This window comes from Delphinapterus leucas, chromosome 2 (genome assembly GCF_059928025.1).
Source record: "Delphinapterus leucas isolate spDelLeu-1000000601 "Yukka" chromosome 2, BTC_Dleu_Yukka2, whole genome shotgun sequence".
NCBI lineage: Eukaryota > Metazoa > Chordata > Mammalia > Artiodactyla > Monodontidae > Delphinapterus > Delphinapterus leucas.
In genome coordinates this window covers 88,589,115-88,609,540 of record NC_143130.1, presented here as the reverse complement: position 1 = coordinate 88,609,540, position 20,426 = coordinate 88,589,115, and the positions used below count along the sequence as shown (strand labels likewise).

General features: G+C 38.4%; 1 protein-coding gene across 6 annotated transcripts in view; it reads right to left on the bottom strand.

Moving 5' to 3' along the window:
• Positions 1-20,426, bottom strand: part of ATP8B4 (ATPase phospholipid transporting 8B4 (putative)) — a 257,988-nt gene that overhangs the window by 221,583 nt on the left and 15,979 nt on the right. For all 6 annotated transcript variants that reach the window (XM_022587137.3, XM_022587135.3, XM_022587131.3 and 3 more), the window contains one exon: positions 19,977-20,045. In XM_022587137.3, coding sequence (XP_022442845.2) covers positions 19,977-20,004 — 28 coding nt within the window. In that variant the 5' untranslated portion in view covers positions 20,005-20,045. Of the gene's footprint in view, positions 1-19,976; positions 20,046-20,426 lie in introns of those variants that run through there.

Sequence of the window (20,426 nt, the reverse complement as noted above, 5' to 3'; positions counted from 1 at the left end):
ACTCAAGAACGTACAACAGGAAAAATAATGGTTTACGTTTTTAAAGTAAAGTGGAAGAAAATATGGAAGGATGATGATCAGCTAGAGTCCCTAATGCAAATAAAAATGCCTGACATGATGACCCACACACCTGTTCCAGGTGGACCACCAATTCTACAGAAAAAGAGAAGGCCTGTCTATTGCCCTTTACTTCACAGTCTGTAAGGTAAAAATAAACTAATTTCTTTGGGAAAGTACAGTAATGTGTTAGTTGTTGGCTCAAACAATAATTTCTCTAACAACTCCTCATAAAGTAGTCATTGTTTGAGAGAAAGAATATAATGTGAGAATTTTAGAGCTGTGTTTTATAACAGGCCTATGGATATCATCTCAAACACAATTCCAAGGGCCCAATGACAGAGTCTCTGTACTCAGTCCCTGCTGAGCTGATGAAGTTCAGAAATGTATTTTAGGATATTTAAAAGAGCAAATGAACTACATGTCCTTCAAGCAATCATCCTAGTTATTTCTCTCAACTGCACTTGCGCTAAACACTAAATGACTATAAGCTTGAGATTGAACTTCCTAGAAAATACCTGGAGAGCTGCTATGCTGTGTTGCTAGCTGAGTATAGATGTGTAAGGCAGAAGAGCAACATTTAATAGTGTTAGCATTCTTTTGTGACAGCTGAGGAGCCTACCAAGACACGTGTTTGGATAGGAAGCCATCCTTCACCATTTCAGTGAGCCAAGACAATAGCCATTAGCAGAGGCAAAATTATCTTAGACATTGTTTTTAATCTGCTCCAGAATATAGTAAAAGAGGTCATTAAACCTTCAAAGTTCTGTTTCACACAGGGTGTTGGAAATAGCCTTTACTCCCCAAATCTCGTCAAGGCTAAAATAATTTGATGTCTGCCTCAATCAAATAAAATATCAATGAAGCACTCATAGAATGCTTATCTTTGAGCCACGTGCTTCCTGTTACATGATCCGAGATAACTAACCGAGGATACCTCACCTATTTTATGAAATGGTTATTTATAAAACAGTTAAATGTTAGGGAACATTTATCAAAAAGAGTAACCTGAGCTTCAGAATATGACCTGGAGGTACCCCCTCCCTCCCTGAAATAATTATCTTATAGGGCTGACAGTTTCTTTGACTTGGTTTCAGACAATGAAACCATATCCATTTATGTATGCATGTATGCTTGTCTTTCCTTTTCGAAGGAGGAGATGCATCTAGAAAAATCCAACAGTGTTATCAGACATAAGTTTAAAAGGTGGGAGACATAAGTTTAAAGGTGGGAGAAAGCTTCCCTGGTGGCGCAGTGGTTGAGAGTCTGCCTGCCGATGCAGGGGGATACGGGTTCGTGCCCCAGTCCGGGAAGATCCCACATGCCACGGAGCGGCTGGGCCCATGAGCCATGGCCGCTGAGCCTGTGTGTCCGGAGCCTGTGCTCCACAACGGGAGAGGCCACAACAGTGCGAGGCCCGCGTACCGCAAAAAAAAAAAAAAAAAAAAGATGGGAGGAAAAAAAGGGCGGGGGGGCGGGTAATTCCCTGGTGGGCCAGTGATTAGGACTCCACGTTTCCACTGCAGGGAGCCTAGGTTCAATCCCTTGTCTGGGAACTAAGATCTCTAAAATCCCAGAATCACGTGGCACAGCCAAAAAACAAAACAAAACAAAAAATTTAAAAAGATGGGAGGGACCTAACACTACTCTGCTGCTGGGAATTTTTAATTGCAATCAAGATGCTGTTCTCACGTCACCAAGACTTTTTAGACCCATAAAAATACGTCTGATGGGGCTTCCCTGGTGGCGCAGCGGTTGAGAGTCCGCCTGCCGATGCCGGGGACACGGGTTCGTGCCCCGGTCCGCGAAGGTCCCACATGCCGCGGAGCAGCTGGGCCCGTGAGCCATGGCCGCTGAGCCTGTGCGCCCGGAGCCTGTGCCCCGCAACGGGAGAGGCCACAACAGTGAGAGGCCCACGTACCGCAAAAAAAAAAAAAAAATAGGTTTGATGAAAGAGCCCTCAGATGAGGCCAGGATCACGAAGCAAGAGGCCCGAGATCTTCCACCAAACCATCTGCGTGAGCACATTTTAACTCAGGACCTCTCCTTACCTATGCTTCCTCTGTAAAATAATGCCACTTTCTGTTGCCATCATTAAGTGAGAAAATGTAGGGAAAGCACTTTATAAACAGAAAAATAGTTGAAGAGTCTTTTTTTAATGAAAAAAAATAGCAAATAAGAGGTGAAGAAAAAGGAAATCATCCAGGCTTGGCTAGTCAGTCTTAACGTCACTATTACTATTATTGCTGAAGAGGGTCTGAAGTAATTTTCTAAATAGTCTCAGTAGAAATTGACAAATGCCCATTGATTCTACTCTAGGTCCTCAAAGGCAACACCCACTTCCTAATCTGGGCTCTTCTCCCTCATAACAAAATAAATTTTACATTATCCAGCTTCCACTTCCAGGAGACAAGAGAAGACAGGTCACTTACATCTTTTTTGATGAGTTTATCTCTGAACAATGCATAACACCTTAGGATTTAAGACTAGTTAGTGAATGCAGCATCTCTGTTAACAAGACCAAGAGTAAAGGGAAGATTTAGGAGGCTTCCACCAGGCCCATGAGTGATCACAGCAACTATGAGCCCACAATTAATGAACACACTGTCTTTCTTCAATTAACTCCAGAGCATTTTGTCCTTTACCAAATGTGGTTTAGGAGACAGCCTCCAGGCAGTTGGCTTTAGCTCCCCAAAATCATGAAATGATGAAGCACCACAGAGAATTTAGGGGTCTCTGTATATAACCCTGATGGCATGGACTGATATCTCCTTATCAAGGTTGGTCCCAGTCCAGAAGCTGAAGAAGGTCTCGAAACATGGAGAATCATTTGGGGTTTGGGGTTGTTGGTTTTTTGGGTTGGGTCAGAAATCTCACAAAAATTCCCTCAAGCCAAATCAATAACTTAAGCTTTTTCCCTTCCTAATTTGTCACAATCTGGTCTGTGGTTGGGAGCCAAAGCAATTCATTAAAGACATGAGGAAAGAACAATGAGTAGGGAGAACTTTAAAGAAAAGAGTTCCCCAGCCTTGAAGATTTCCTGATTTGATTCCAAAAGCACATTCTGATACAATTGAAAAATATGTGTCCTGAATCAGGGTTTCCTATTGAAACCCAGTGGTGACCTGCAGCTGCTGGGATTTATTGACATTTAATCAGCAAACTGAAGAGAGAATCGAGGCAAAAAAAAAAAATCTTTCCACAAGTTTTAAAAAAATTCTTGTCCTCAGAAAAGAGCTTGGAAACAGAATTAGGGGAATCAAACAAATACTAAAGGGCCTTGGGTTTGTTTTCCTCTGGGCTGAGCCAATTTGCTCATCAGGTCCAGATATCTGGAAAATTTGATTTATTGGGAGCTTTGTTCCTCTCATGGCTTACGACAGCTTCACAAAGAAAAATAAAAATATTTTACCAATTCATTCTTCTTCAAGCATACGTGAATTATATTATACACATTACAAGTAAAATGGACAAAAATTTTCTTATGAGCCCTCACCATGTGGTTTTCTGTAAGTATAGATTCACAACTGGAGATTTAAGACTTACTGTAATATAGTGAAGATAATAACAGCTAACATTTATTGAGCACTGGTTAAAAGCTAGATACTGTATGAAGTGTTTCACATGCATTAACCCTCAAAACAATCCTATTAGGTACGCACTATTATTAGCCCCACTTCACAAGTGAGAAAAATAAAGGCCTAGCACGATTATGCAATAGACTCAGATTTCAAACGCTGAACTTCCGACCTTGTAAAAGGAGCTTGGAAGAGATTCTAGGTATAAGGAGATGGTGGGTGGTACCATGCAGAGATGATTGGGAAACTGTAAATTAATGTATGCCTGTGTCCAGAGGTCAAGGAGAGGGAGAAGAGGCCTCTCTAGACAAAAGTGATACTCCAGGATGTACTGCAAGTCACAGACTCCTTCCCAATTAACCTTGGTGCCCTGGGACCTCTTACACTTCATTCCCTCCAGCCTTCTCTCTGCTTCACAGTAGAGGCCCCCTCAGAGAAACTGACTGCCCTCCCCGTGGAGACTTTCAGCAGTCGTTGCTGAGAAGACTCTCCCAAACCCCTGTCCAAAACTTACTGCTTTCTTAGCAGCCTTTCTCTTATGGATTCGGTGCTAGACCGCTGGGTTTTTAAACCTACATTCTTTTACAATTTGATTATCTACAGCAAAAATTGCATTGTTATGGACTACGCCAGGATCAGAATGTTTTCTGTACAGATGAAAAACAGCTATATTTTTCTATAGCCTGCCTATGCAAAAAAAATAACCTCAGGATCTACCCCAAGGATCCCAAGAGCCTAGAAAAAGCTGAAGGACATTTAATTTCCCTTTGTGAGACACATTCCAGCCATCCAAGGGAAATCAAGCCACCTGTCACAAAGTGAGAGGAAAGAACCCCAGGTGGGGAAGACAGAGACACATGAGAAGGAAATCTGAAGAGGGTTCTTATCTGCTTCATACCTTATCAGCTTACACAGGAAGCTGTGTTTCTCAAAGCTTGTGTTTGTCATTTTGAGATGCATAGGGCTATAAATATGAGTTTCATTAGTACATACTGGTTTCAGGTCTCAATCCCTGAAACCGTGTGGCAAATAAAAGCTGCTGGAGCCAAGACAAAGTGATTTATTGCAGAAATATTTAATGAACTCCTTTGAGCAAGGCTCTATTCTAGACAGTGAAGGAAAAACAAACAAGACATCAATAGTCTTCAAAGGGTACACGTGCCTACAATACCTGCACAGCAAGGAAGCAGAAGAGAGGCCTAGGGAGACACAGAAAGCAGAGAAAAGGAAATTCAAGTCCAGGTGGGTGGTCAAAATGCATCCCCACCTGTCCTAGGCAGCTCTGAAGGGAAGTTAGGCAGCTGTATACAAACTGTGGAGTGTGGTAGGTTGTTTTTGCCAAGCACCTTATCTAAGCTGAGCCATAGTCATTTACTGAAAAGAGAAGACATTTGGTAGAGGTGGTCTGCCACCTGAGATGGGGTGAAATATGGGCTTTGCAAGAGGATATCTACAGTTCCTCCTCAGATGTGCCTTCTAGTCGAATATTGGACCAAGTGTGAAAAGACAGAAAGAAAAAAATAGGGGCCTCGATTTATTTACCTATTCGTGAAGCATTCAGATAATACATGTTTTAAATACAGATAAAATAGAGCCAGAACTTTGGGCAGAAAAGAAATCTGCCTACTTCTCTGCCCCTCCTCTGCACACACTCTGGTCCAAGCCACCTCACCTCCCCCCCCAGCTGTCGTAATAACCCCTCCTCAGGTCTGCTCACTTCTACCCCTGCCCCTATCATCTATTTTCAACAGAGCAACCAGAGTGACCCTTTTAGAATTGCATGAGTTTCCGATTGCTGCTCTAGCAAATCACCACAAATGTAGTTGCTTAAAACAACACAGACATATCATCTTATTGTTCTGGAAGTAGGAAGTCCAAAAATGGATCTCACAAGGCTAAAATCAAGGTGTTTCTTCAAGACTGAGTCCCTTCTGGAGGCTCTAGAAGAGAATCTGTTCCTTGCCTTTTCTAGCTTCTAGAGGCTGCCACATTCCTTGGGTCATGGATGCATCACTCTGACTTCTGCTTCCACCATTATATTGCCTTCTCTGATTTTGACTCTGCTGCCTCCCTCTTATAAGAACCCTTGTGATTACAATGGGCCCACCTTTATAATCTTTCCATTGTAAGATCCTTAACTTCATCACATCTGCAAAGTGTCTTTTACCATGTAAGGTCACATAGCCACAGGTTCTGAGATTTAGGACATGGACATCTTTGCAAGAGGGGGCATTAATCTACCTACCACAAAAATCATCTCTTTTCTCTGCACAAAATGTCCAGTGTTGCTCTATCTCAAGAGAGAAGCCAGCTCTTACAAAGGCTTCAGGGCCCTGCTTGATCTTCACACACCCACCCTGTTACCTCTCTGACCTCAAATCGCTGCCAGAAGCAGACCCTCCATGAAGCTTAAGCTTCAGCTCACCTCACTTGCACCTTCCATCCCAAGGCCCTGGGAATAGCACTAGAAATTTGTTGGCATTGCTTTTACTCTGTTTTGCTTTTTGATTTGCAATATTAAAATTTTTAGCCACAAGACCTAAGACCATTGTCTCCTCCACTCTATGTCCTCCTGTCACATTTTGCCTCGTGTGAGATGATGCTGGAATCCACATGAGGGGCTCTCAAGTGGGAAATACATTGAGTTTGTGTTTAGTGGAGTGTATTTATGTGATTCACTGTCACTTCTGTATAGATTTAACTTACTGGTGGTCACCCCAGAGTAGGAATGGTTCTCCTATCTCCATGGGGAATCACCCAGCATTGCAAGATGAAGGTGCAGGGCCCAAGGTCATACGGCAGCATGACTGTGTCTGATAGCACCTGGCACCAGAAGAATGTGGATCATGGAGGAGACAGGGGTTTGCAATACAGAGCCAGAAGTTAGCCTACACAGGATTCTTCCAATCATCACACATGGAAAATTGTATGGGGAAGATTTAACTTTCATCAACTACTAGTCAAAACAGAATTTATCTCATGTTAGCAGTATTAGGAGAATGAAGTACTGAGTATCCTCAATACTATATGTAATAAGCATATCATATATTTTTTTTACATGGGGATTGCAAAATATAAAATTTATTAGGATTCCTGTGCTTAAAGAGCACAAACCAATTTGTACTAGTACTAAATATAGTAAGTACATCTGTCACAGCTCAGATATGAAGGAAACTTGATGGAAGTTTTCCCAAGGTTGACAATTCTAAATCTTTACATGACATTACGAAGTCATGAAGCTGAAAAACTATTCTAATCTATCATAAGCTAACATAATTTTTAAACTAATTTACATTAGTTCAAGATGGCAGCGTAGAGGGTCGCGCGCTCACTCCCTCTTGTGAGAGCACCGGAATGACAACTAAATGCTGAACTATCATTGACAGGAAGACACTGGAACTCGCCAAAAAAGATACCCCACATCCAAAGACAAAGGATAAGCTGCAATGAGACAGTAGGAGGGGTGCAATCACAATAAAATCAAATCCCATAACTGCTGGGTTGGTGACTCACAAACTGGAGAACACTTATACCACAGAAGTCCACCCACTGGAGTGAAGGTTCTGAGCCCCACGTCAGGCTTCCCAACCTGGGGGTCTGGCAATGGGAGGAGGAATCCCCAGAGAATCAGACGTTGAAAGCCAGTGGGATTTGTTTGCAGAATTTTGACAGGACTGGGGGAAACAGAGACTCCATTCTTGGAGGGCACACACAAAGTAGTGTGCCCATCAGGACCCAGGGGAAGGAGCAGTGACCCCGTAGGAGACAGAATCAGATGTACCTGCTAGTGTTGGAGGGTCTCCTGCAGAGGCGGAAGGCAGCTGTGGCTCACCACAAGGACAAAGACAGTGGCAGCAGAAGTTCTGGGAAGTACTCATTGGTATGAGCCCTCCCAGTGTCCACCATTAGCCCCACCAAAAAGCCTGTATGCTCCAGTGCTGGGTCACCTCAGGCCAAACAACCAACAGGGAGGGAACTCAGCCCCACCTATCAGCAGACAAGCAAATTAAAGTTTTACTGAGCTCTGCCCACCAGAGTAACACCCAGCTCTACCCACAACAAGTCCCTCCCATCAGGAAGTTTGCACAAGTCTTTTCCACAGCCTCATCCATGCGAAGCCAGACAGCAAAAGCAAGAAGGATTACAATCCTAAAGGCCACAGAAGGAAAACCACAATAACAGAAAGATAGACAAAATGAAAAGGCAGAGGACTATGTTCCAGATGAAGCAACAAGATAAAACCCCAGAAAAACAACTAAATGAAGTGGAGACAGGCAACCTTCCAGAAAAAGAATTCAGAATAATGATAGTGAAGATGATCCAGGACATCAGAAAAAGAATGGAGGCAATGATTGAGAAGATGCAAGAAATGTTTAACAAAGACCTAGAAGAATTAAAGAACAACAACAAAAAAGAGATGAACAATACAATGAAGGAAATGAAAAATACACTAGAAGGAATCAATAGCAGAATAACTGAGGCAGAAGAATGGATAAGTGACCTGGAAGACAGAATGGTGGAAATCACTGCATGGAACAGAAGAAAAAAGAGTGAAAAGAAATGAAGACAGCCTAAGAGACCTCTGGGGCAACATTAAACACACCAACAATCACATTATAGGGGTCCCAGAAGGAGAAGAGAGAGAGAAAGGACCTGAGAAAATCTTTGAAGAGATTAGAGTTGAAAACTTCCCTAACATGGGAAAGGAAATAGCCCCCCAAGTCCAGGAAGCACAGAGAGTCCCAGGCAGAATAAGCCCAAGGAGAAACACACCAGGACATATATTAATCAAACTGACAAAAAAGTAAAGACAAAGAAAAATAATTAAAAGCAACAAGGGAAAAACAACAAACAACATACAAGGGAACTCCCATAAGGTTAACAGCTGATTTCTCAGCAGAAAATATGCAAGCCACAAGGGAGTGGCATGATATATTTTAAGTGATGAAAGGGAAGAACCTACAACCAAGAATACCCTACCCAGCAAGGATTTCATTCAGATTTGATGGAGAAATCAAAAGCTTTACAAACAAGCAAAAGCTAAGAAAATTTAACACCACCATACCAGCGCTACAACAATTGCTAAAGGAACTTCTGTAAGTGGGAAACACAAGAGAAGAAAAGGACCTACAAAAACAAACCCAGGGCTTCCCTGGTGGCACAGTGGTTGAGAATCCGCCTGCCGATGCAGAGGACACGCGTTCGCACCCCGGTCCGGGAGGATCCCACATGCCGTGGAGCGGCTGGGCCCGTGAGCCGTGGCCGCTGGGCCTGCACGTCTGGAACCTGTGCTCCGCAATGGGAGAGGCAACAACAGTGAGAGGCCCGCGTACCGCAAAAAAAAAAAAAAAAAACCAAAACAATTAAGAAAATGGTAATAGGAACATACCTATCCATAATTACCTTAAATGTGAATGGATTAAATGCTCAAACCGAAAGACACAGACTGGCTGAATGGATACAAAAACAAGACCCATATATATGCTGTCTACAACAGACTCACTTCAGGTCTAGGGACACATACAGCCTGAAAGCGAGGGGATGGAAGAAGGTATCCCATGCAAATGGAGATCACGAGAATGAGAGAGTAGTAATATTCATATCAGACAAAATACACTTTAAAATAAAGACTGTTACAAGAGACAAGGAAGGACACTACATAAGGATGAAGGGAACAATCCAAGAAGAAGATATAACAATTGTAAATATATATGCACCCAACATAGGAGCACCTCAATACATAAGGCAACTGCTAATAGCTATAAAAGAGGCAATCTACAGTAACACAATAATACTGGGGGATTTTAACACCTCACTTACACCAATGGACAGATCATCCAGACAGAAAATTAATAAGGAAACACAAGCTTTAAATGACACAACAGACCAGGTAGGTTTAATTGATATTTATAGGACATTCCATCAGAAAACAGCAGATTACACTTTCTTTTCAAGTGCACACAGAACATTGTCCAGGATAGATCACATCTTAGGTCACAAATCAAACCTCAGTAAATTTAAGAAAATTCAAATTGTATCAAGCATCTTTTCTGACCACAACACTATGAGATTAGAAATCAATTACAGAAAAAAAACTAAAATAAAAGAAACACATGGAGGCTAAACAATACACTACAAAGTAACCAAGAGATCACTGAAGAAATCAAAGTGGAAACCAAAAAATATCTAGAGACAAATGACAATGAAAACATGACGAGTCAAAACCTATGGGATGCAGCAAAAGCACTTCTAAGAGGGAAGTTTATCGCAACACAATCCTACCTCAAGAAACAAGGAAAATCTCAAATAAACTATCTAACCTTACACATAAAGTAATTAGAGAAAGAAGAACAAACAAAACCCAAAGTTAGTAGAAGGAGAGAAATCATAAAGATCAGAGCAGGAATGAATGAAATAGAAACAAAGAAAACAATACCAAAAATCAATAAAACTAAAAGCTGGTTCTTTAAGAAGATAAATAAACTTGAAAAACCTTTAGCCAGACTCATCAAGAAAAAGAGGGAGACGACGCAAACCAATACAATTAGAAATGAAAGAGGAGAAGTTACAATGGACACCGCAGAAATAAAAAGCATCATAAGAGACTACTACAAGCAACTATATACCAATAAAATGAACAACCTGAAGAAATGCACAAATTCTTAGAAAGGTATAACCTTCCAAGACTGAACGAGGAATAAATTGAAAATACGAACGGACTAATCACAAGTAATGAAATTTTAACTGTGATTAAAAATCTTCCAACAAACAGAAGTCCAGGACCAGATGGCTTCACAGGTGAATTCTATCAAACATTTAGAGAAGAGCTAACACTCATCCTTCTCAAACTCTTCCAAAAAATTGCAGAGGGAGGAACACTCCCAAACTCATTCTACAAGGCCACCATCACCCTGATACCAAAACCAGACAAAAATACTAGAAAAAAAGAAAATTATAGACCAATATCACTGATAAATATAGATGCAAAAATCCTCAGCAAAATACTATCAAACAGAATCCAGCAACACATTAAGAGGATCATACACCATGATCAAGTGGGATTTATCCCAGGGATGCAAGGATTCTTCAACATACGCAAATCAATCAATGTGATACAACATAGTAAAATACTGAAGAATAAAAACCATATGATCATCTCAATAGATGGAAAACAAGCTTTTGACAAAATTCAACACCCATTTATAATAAAAACTCTCCAGAAACTGGGCATAGAGGGACCCTACCTCAACATAATAAAGACCATATACAACAAACTCACAGAAAACATTCTCAATGGTGAAAAACTGAAAGAATTTCCTCTAAGATCAGGAACAAGACAAGGATGTCCACTCTCACCACTATTATTCAACATAGTTTTGAAAGTCCTAGCCACAGGAATCAGACAGGAAAAATAAATAAAAGGAATACAAATTGGAAAAGACGAAATAAAACTGTCACTGTTTGCAGATGACATGATACTATACAGAGAATCCTAAAGATGCTACCAGAAAACCAACAGAGCTAATCAATGAATTTGGAAAAGTTTCAGGATACACAATTAATGCACAGAAATCTCTTGCATTCCTATACACTAACAACGAAAGATCAGAAAGAGCAGTTAAGTAAACAATCCCATTCACCACAGCAACAAAAAGAATAAAATACCTAGGAATAAACCTACCTAAGTAGGTAAAATACCTGTACTCAGAAAACTATAAGACACTAATGAAAGAAATCAAAGATGACACAAACAGGTGGAGAGATGTACAGTGTTCTTGGATTGGAAGAATCAACATTGTGAAAATGACTATACTACCCAAAGCAATCTACAGATTCAATGCAATCCCCATCAAATTACCAATGGCATTTTTCATAGAACTAGAACAAAAAATCTTAAAATTTGTATGGAGTCACAAAAGATCCCAAATAGTCAAAGAAATCTTGAGAAGAAAAAAAACAAAAAATGGAGCTGGAGGAATCAGACTCCCTCGCTTCAGACTATACTACAAAGCTACAGTAATCAAGACAATATGGTACTGGCACAAAAACAGAAATATAGATTAATGGAAAAGGATAGAAAGCCCAGCGATAAACCCACCTATTGTCAACTAATCTATGACAAAGCAGGAAAGGATATACAGTGGAGAAAAGACAGTGTCTTCAATAAGTGGTGCTGGGAAAACTGGACCGCTACATGTAAAAGAATGAAGTTAGAACACTCCCTAACACCATACACAAAAATAAACTCAAAATGGATTAAAGACCTAAATGTAAGGCCAGACACTATAAAACTCTTAGAGGGAGGCATAGGAAGAACACTCTTTGACATAAATCACAGCAAGATCTTTTTTGACCCACCTCCTAGAGAAATGGAAATAAAAACAAAAATAAACAAATGGGACCTAATGAAACTTAAAAGCCTTGCACAGCAAAGGAAACTATAAACAAGATGAAAAGACAACCCTCAGAATGCGAGAAAATATTTGCAAACAAAGCAACTGACAAAGGATTAATCTCCAAAATATATAAATACCTCATGCAGCTCAATATCAAAAAAACAAAAAACTCAATCCAAAAATGGGCAGAAGACCTAAGTGTACATTTCTCCAAAGAAGACATACAGATGGCCAAGAGGCATAGAAAAGCTGCTCAACATCACTAATTATTAGAGAAATGCAAATCAAAATTACAATGAGGTATCACCTCACACTGGTTAGAATGGGCATCATCAGAAAATCTACAAACAATACATGCTGGAGAGGGTGTTGAGAAAAGGGAACCCTCTTGCACTGTTGGTAGGAATGTAAATTGATACAGCCACTATGGAGAACAGTATGGAGGTTCCTTAAAAAACTATAAATAGAATTACCATATGACCCAGCCATCCCACTGCCAGGCATATACCCAGAGAAAACCATAATTCAAAAAGACACATGCACCCCAATGCTCATTGCAGCACTATTTACAATATTCAGGTCATGAAGCAACCTAAATGTCCATCAACAGATGAATGAATAAAGAAGATGTGGCACATATATACAATGGAATATTACTCAGCCATAAAAGGAAATGAAATTCAGTTATTTGTAGTGAAGTGAATGGACCTAGTGTCTGTCGTACAGAATGAAGTAAGTCAGAAAGAGAAAAACAAATACCGTATGCTAATATACATATATGGAATTTAAAAAAAAAAAGTTTCTGAAGAACCTACGGGCAGGATAGGAATAAAGACGCAGATGTAGAGAATGGACTTGAGGAAACGCGGAGGGGGAAGGGTAAGCTGGAACGAAGTGAGAGAGCGGCATGGACATATATACACTACCGAATGTAAATAGATAGCTAGTGGGAAGCAGCCGCACAGCACAGGGAGATCAGCTCAGTGCTTTGTGACCACCTAGAGGGGTGGCATAGGGAGGGTGGGAGGGAGATGCAAGAGGGAGGGGATATGGGGATATATGTATATGTATAGCTGATTGACTTTTTTATAAATCAGAAACTAACACACCATTATAACTCAATTATACTCCAATAAAGATGTTAAAAAGAAAAATGAAGATGTGGTACATATATACAATGGAATATTACTCAATCATAAAAAGGAACGAAACTGGGTCATTTGTAGTGACGTGGATGGACCTGTAGACTGTCATACAGAGTAAAGTAGGTCAGAAAGAGAAAAACAATTATTGTATATTAACAGATGTACGTGGAATCTAGAAAAATGGTACAGACAAACCGGTTTGCAAGGCAGAAATAGAGACACAGATGTAGAGAATAAATGTATGGACACCAAGGGGGAAAAGCAGAGGTGGGTGTGGGGGGTATGAATTGGGAGATTGAGATTGACATATATACACTAATATGTATAAAATAGATAACTAATGAGAACCTGTTGTGTATTACATGCTACTCCACTTCGCTGTACAGTAGAAACTAACACAACATTGTAAAACAACTATACCTCAATTTAAAAAGAAAAATTAATTTAAATAATGTGCTAGAGGAAAAATTGAATTATCTTTCTAGTGTCTCTATAGAAAATTATATAACAAAATAATGGTCATGAAAGAGGCAATCAAAAAATATGGGGCCAAAAATACAGGAAGAAAGGTATTATAAAAGTGTATCAGGCAGTGAATTAATGAAGATACTATGTTATTTTGGGGGGTTTTGTGAAATGTATGGTATGTTTCAGATTTTCAAATTTGTGATATATAGGGATTTATTTTCTCATGCTAAATGAACATGTCCTTTCATACCTAATTTTGTATTAGTTTAAAGCCTCAAAAAACTGGATCCAGCCATGATAACCACCCTCCCCCTTGCTCATTCAACTCCAGTCACAGTGGCACTTATGTTGTTCCTTGGACATGCCAGGCCCACTCCCACCTCAAAGCGTTTGCACTTGCTGCTCCCTCCACCTACAATGCTTATCCTCCAGATAACTACATAGCTCCCCTCTCACTTCTTTCAAATCTTTGCTCAACTATGTCTTTCTCAATTCAGCCTTCCCTGATTACCCTTTTTAAAACTGCAGCGCTTCCCATGTACAAGATGACTTACTTATTCATTTATATTGCTGACTATCTTTCCCTCCCCCCACAAGAATGTAAGCTCCATACAGATTGAAGGTTCTTTTATTTTTTTAAATCTGTTTTGTCCACAGTTGTTTTTTTCTGTTTGGAACAGTGTCTGGCACATAACAGGTGTTCAGTAAGTATTTGTGAAATGGCTGGCTGGCTGACTGGATGAATGGATAAATGAATAAATGAATGAATGAACTACCAATCAAAGTTTAGATTATCAAGAGACAACCAGCACTGCCACAGTGAGACAAGATCATTCTAGCCAAAATCACTGAAATGTGATGTCTTAATTGGTTTATTCACCGCATGAAGGTAGATTTACAATTCATAGTAGGATTTTAATTTCTACATTATTAAAAGTATTTTCTTTATAGAAAATACCATGGTTGGGATTATCTCATAAACTTTCAGATTTCATTCCACCATCAAAAGAAAATCCAGATTTCAAAATTAAGCCAAGAAATAAAAAATTTTATTTTCCTTTAAATTAGGAAGTTCTGTTCGAATGAATAGTGAAAGCAACATTAGTTGAGAAGTAGGTCCACCAGAGAACTATAACTCAAGTAGCATTTAATAAAACTACTTAAAATAATAATGACAGCCACCATTCATTAAGTGCTTGCTATATGCCAGATACTGGCTCAAATACTAAACTAAAGGTAAGTTCTAAGGTGTGGGTATGTGGAAGGAATATAAAAGCATTTTTTAAATAATAAATGATTATAATTCTTGGGACGAAATTTTTCAATTAAGAATTTTTTTTATAAAACCAAAGTATGACAATTAATATTATACATCTGGGAATCCTAAATAATAAAGAATTGGAGCTATGTATTTGGAAATATGTTCTAAGCACAATAAATATGTATGACATAGACTGCTATTCTGAGTTTTATTATTTTATTATTCACTGTAATGAGGTAGTTCAAGATAGATTTATATTTGTGTATGTGTCATAGCTAAAGTTTAAACTCATTCCAGCAGATATTACTCAGCCATAAAAAAGAACAAACTATAATGCCATCTGCAGCAACATGGATCGACCCAGCAATTGTCATACTGAGTGAAGTAAGTCAGACACAGAAAGACAAATATCATATGATATCCCTTATATGTGGAATGTAAATAAAAAGTGTACAAATGAACTTATTTACGAAACCAAAGTAGAGTCGTGGATATAGAAAACAAACTTATGGTTATGAGGGGATAAGGGGTGGGGGGGGAGGGATAAACTGGGAGATTGGGATTGACATATACTTACTACTATATATAAATTAGATAACTAATAAGAACCTGCTGTATAATACAGGGAACTCTACTCAATACTCTGTAATGACCTATATGGGAAAAGAATTAAAAAAAAAAGAAAGAGTGGACATATGTATATATATATAACTGATTCACTTTGTTGTACACCTGAAACTAACACAACATTGTAAATCAACTATACTCCAATAAAATTGCTTTTAAGTTAGAAGAAAAAAAAGAATATAATAATAATGGTTACATAATAATGAATCCAACCTGGCTTATATTTGTCTTTATACCCACACAATTGTAAAACATTATTTTTAATATTTTTTGGAGGAAGGGGCCCATGAAGGCCCCATGAAAGACATATGTGACCTTGGTCTGATTCTTCCCATCCCATACCCCATGAGCATGCTAAGGGCTTCACTGTGGAGTAATGCAAGTTGCTCCACAACCCTCACATTTTGGAACCAAGAACAGCTTTAGCTAGCTTAAAGAAAGCCTCAAATTATCTGTTTTTTTTGCTTTCCATATTACCAAAGAACCTAAAATCTGAATTAGGTATTTTACACAGGAACAATGCTCTTCCTGATTGTTTTGTAGAAAAGCACATATACGCTTTAAAGTAATTGTCTCTGGACCTCCCATTTGAGCTTATACAGAAAGGGTGAATTACAAATAACAAATAGAAAATAGATTGTAAGCATGTTTTAAATATTTGAGTCAATTAGAATTTTTCACATCTTGCAGAATGTGGGATTTACGTGAATATGGAGATAATAAATAATAAAGCATATATCTAGGAGAAAATTTTTGTTTTCCCACAACACTCATGGTTGGCTTGTTAAATTCTGACATACATCATCAATGTCCCAAGCTTCCTGATAATGTTGTAGAAGTTTATATAAATGTTAAGTGCACCTTTCTTAAATGTTGCAGATATTAAATAACTCATTGAGGTAAAATATCACTTCTGCATGATATTCCCCCTGACAACCCCAGGCTGATTAGAAGTTCTTTAGTCTGTGCTTCTCTGGAAAATATACTGGTAGCAACGTTTAGTAAACTGTTATTAAGTTATCATAGTTACTGTAAACTTATTTGTGTGAGGATACATGTGTTTTATTGAATCATAAAAAGCTACGTGAAGTCAAGAAAAGTTGGTACTACCTAGCATATCACAGGCACTCAAAAATATTTGCTGACTAACTGAATAAGTAAATGAATATTTTAGATTGAAAAAGGTCTCCAGTCTATAACCAGATCTATAGGAAGTGATATAACCTAAAGATGCCTCATTCCCAATCACGATGATATAAATGATGGTGACACCAATGTCAGTCCCTCAAGTCATTTGGCCATTCTAACAAGTCCAAGAGGAAGGAACTGACTTCAGCTTTCTCTGCCAATCAGCACCACAGTGGATACAGACCCAGCTATGTAGCCAAAACATTTAGCCTCATTACACAGCTATTTACAAATGAGCTATTTACAGCTCATTACAAATACCTATGACTGACTGTAAAATGAAATTCTATATGAGGAAGATCAGCAAGTTGCATTCCCCATCAAAACAGTTTCAAGTAACTAATTTACTAATTGTCCATTTAAAAAAACAAGTATTGGGCTTCCCTGGTGGCGCTATGGTTAAGAATCTCCCTGCCAATGCAGGGGACATGGGTTCAAGCCCTGGTCCAGGAAAATCCCACATGCCATGGAGCAACTAAGCCCATGCGCCACAACTACTGAGCCTGCATGCCACAGCTACTGAAGCCCATGTGCCTAGGGCCCATGCTAGCAACAAGAGAAGCCACCACAATGGAAGCCTGCACACCGCAAAAAGAGTAGCCCCCGCTCACCGCAACTAGAGAAAGCCAGTGCACAGCAATGAAGACCCAATGCAGCCAAAAATAAATAAATAAAATTTATAAATATTTATATATAATCTATATAGTATTTGTGTCCAAAATATTCAATCCAAATAGATTTAGGTGCTGGACTGGACTTTTCCAAAATTCAATATAATGAAAAACTATTCTAAATCTAAAAGAAAATAAAGGGATTAAAAGCCAAACACAATGTGTGAACATTGGTTAAATATTGTACCAAAAATAAAAACAAGCTCTGAGACATGGAGACAATTGAGAAAACTGAAAAATGGAATGTTACTTATTGGTAAGTAACATTATATGGTACTTATATGGTATGTTACTTATTCATCAATGTTACATTTCTTAGGTGTAGTGATGATGTTGTAGTTAAGTAGGAGAATGTCCTTGTTCTTAGGAGATCTGTACTGAAATGTTTGGGGTGGAATAGGGAGGGTGGGAGGGAGATGCAAGAGGAAGGGGATATGGGAATATATGTATACATATAGCTGATTCACTTTGTTATACAGCAGAAACTAACACAACATTGTAAAGCAATTATACTCCAATAAAGATGTTTAAAAAAATATTTGGTGGTAAGAGTCATGATGTCTACAACTCACTTTCAAATATCCTAATGACAACAAAAAGTGTATGTGTGTGCATGTGTGTGGGTGTGTGCTGGTGGCAGTGAGGGGGAGGAGAGGAGGCAAATGTGGCAAAATGGTAATAATTGTAGAATTTAGGTGAAAGGTATTTGGGTGTTTTAATTTTTTTGTAAAATCCAATATTTTCAAAATTAAAAGTTAGAGGAAAATGTAAAAAACAATAATGTTATAGAGAAAGGTTTAAAGACAGAAAAGGTATCTATGATTACAATATTATGTTTTAAGAGCAGGTTCAAAGTAATGCACACCATAGTTGTTTGGGAATATATGGATGAATATACATTAATGTATTAATAGAGGTCACTGAATTGGAGCCCTCTAAATTGTGCAGCTTGGCAGTCTGGAGTGTTTATCTCTGGATTGTCCAATTACAGTCACTTCTATTTTCTTATTTTTATTTATAAAAAATTGCTTATTTTATACATATACATTCACATATATGTACAAATTATTTTAAAAGAGTGAGAATGAACTTATCCAAACCTTGCAACAATATATTCTGTTGGAAACTTGTCCCTGTCAAAACTGGTTAATCTATTGTTTACACTATTAAGATTATACCAGTGACTGGATATAAATAAATCATTTTATTTGAAAAAGAAAAACATGATGACAATAATTCTAGACTCTTAAATTGGCACTGGGAATATGAAAGTATTGCCCCAGAGGGCATAACTAATGACCTATGGGTGCGAACTACATTGAGACAGATTTCAGCTCATTATGAGACTGAACATTGCAATGAATGTGCCCAACAAGGGAACAGACTGAACCATGAAATAATTGCCTATCAAAACAGCTTAAGCACCTGTCAGAGATGATTAGAAGGAGGGATAGGGTATTAGATATACTCTAATCCAGCCTTTGGTCTCTAACAAGTCCATAGTCAAAAATAAAGAAAATGGGGACTTCCCTGATGGTCCAGTGGTAAAGAATTTGCCTTCCAATGCAGGTGATGCGGGTTCGATCCCTGGTCGGGGAACTAAGATCCCACATGCTGTGAGGCAACTAAGCCCACTTGCCACAACTACTGAGCTTGCACGCCTCAACTAGAGAGCCCACATGTTGCCAGCTACAGAGCCCCTGCACCCTGGAGCCTGCATGCCATAACTAGAGAAGAGAAAACCCGCATGCCACAACTAGAGAGAAGCCTGCACACCTCAACGAAGAGCCCACGCACTACAACAAAAGATCCCGCATGCCTCAATGAAGATCCCATGTGCCACAACTAAGACCCAATGCAGCCATAAAAAAAATAATTAATTAAAGTTTTAAAAATAATAAAGAAAATAGCAGTAATAAACTGAATACATTTCCATTGAAGGAAAAACTACACAATACTCTGTTGCTGACTAACAAGACATAAGACAAGATTAATACTCTCTGGTCAGGATGCTGTATTTTAAAAAATTGGAATACTATTAACACTGTTCAGCTAGACCAATTACTCAACCAAAAACAAAGTGTGTTACTTGCCATCATGAATCCAAATTATTTCTAAACATATGAACTTAGTCTTAAGTGTTGGTGTATTCATACAATGGAATACTGTTTTAAAAGAAAAAATGAAGAGGAACAAACTACTGATATATACAACCATATGGATATATGTCAAAAAAACCTTATGCTGAGTGAAAGAAGCAAGACACAAGAATACATGCTGTATGATTTCATTTATATCGATTTCAAAAACAGGCAAAACCAATCTGTTAGAAATCAGAAGGTGATTGTGTAGAACACAGGGAGAATGAATAAAAAGGGGCACAAGGGAACTTTCTCAGGTAATAGAAACGTTCTAACTCTTGCTTTTTGGTGGTAATTACACATTTACATACAGCCTTTAAAGTTCATCAAATGGAACACTTAAGGACTGTGTGATTTTTGTTTATAAATTACACCTCTGTGAAATTAAAATAAATATTAAAAAATCATATTTGCTTTGTGTCGCCTAAAGAACTCAATACTTACCAAGTGATTTCTTTTTACTGCACAACATTATTGCACCTGATTTTTTTTCACCAGGCCTCAACAGCTGGCCTACATAAGAAAACAAGAAATGTACACAACATTAGTATTTGAGAAATGCTCATTAACCATAAATTGCCATCATTCAGCTTTCTTCCTAGTCAAATCTAGATGACTAGGAACTCATTAACACAGTAAGGAATAATAGACTCCATTTATGAGACTTAAATCTAACAAGATAAGAATAATTCTATAACTCACAGACATAGAAAACAAACTTATGGTTACCAAAGGAGAAAGGGGGAATGGATAAATTAGGAGTTTGGGATTAAAATATACACACTACTATATATAAAATATATAACCAACAAGGACCTGCTGTATAGTACAGGAATTATATTCAATATCTTGTAATAACCTATAATGGAAATGAATCTAAAAAGAATATATATA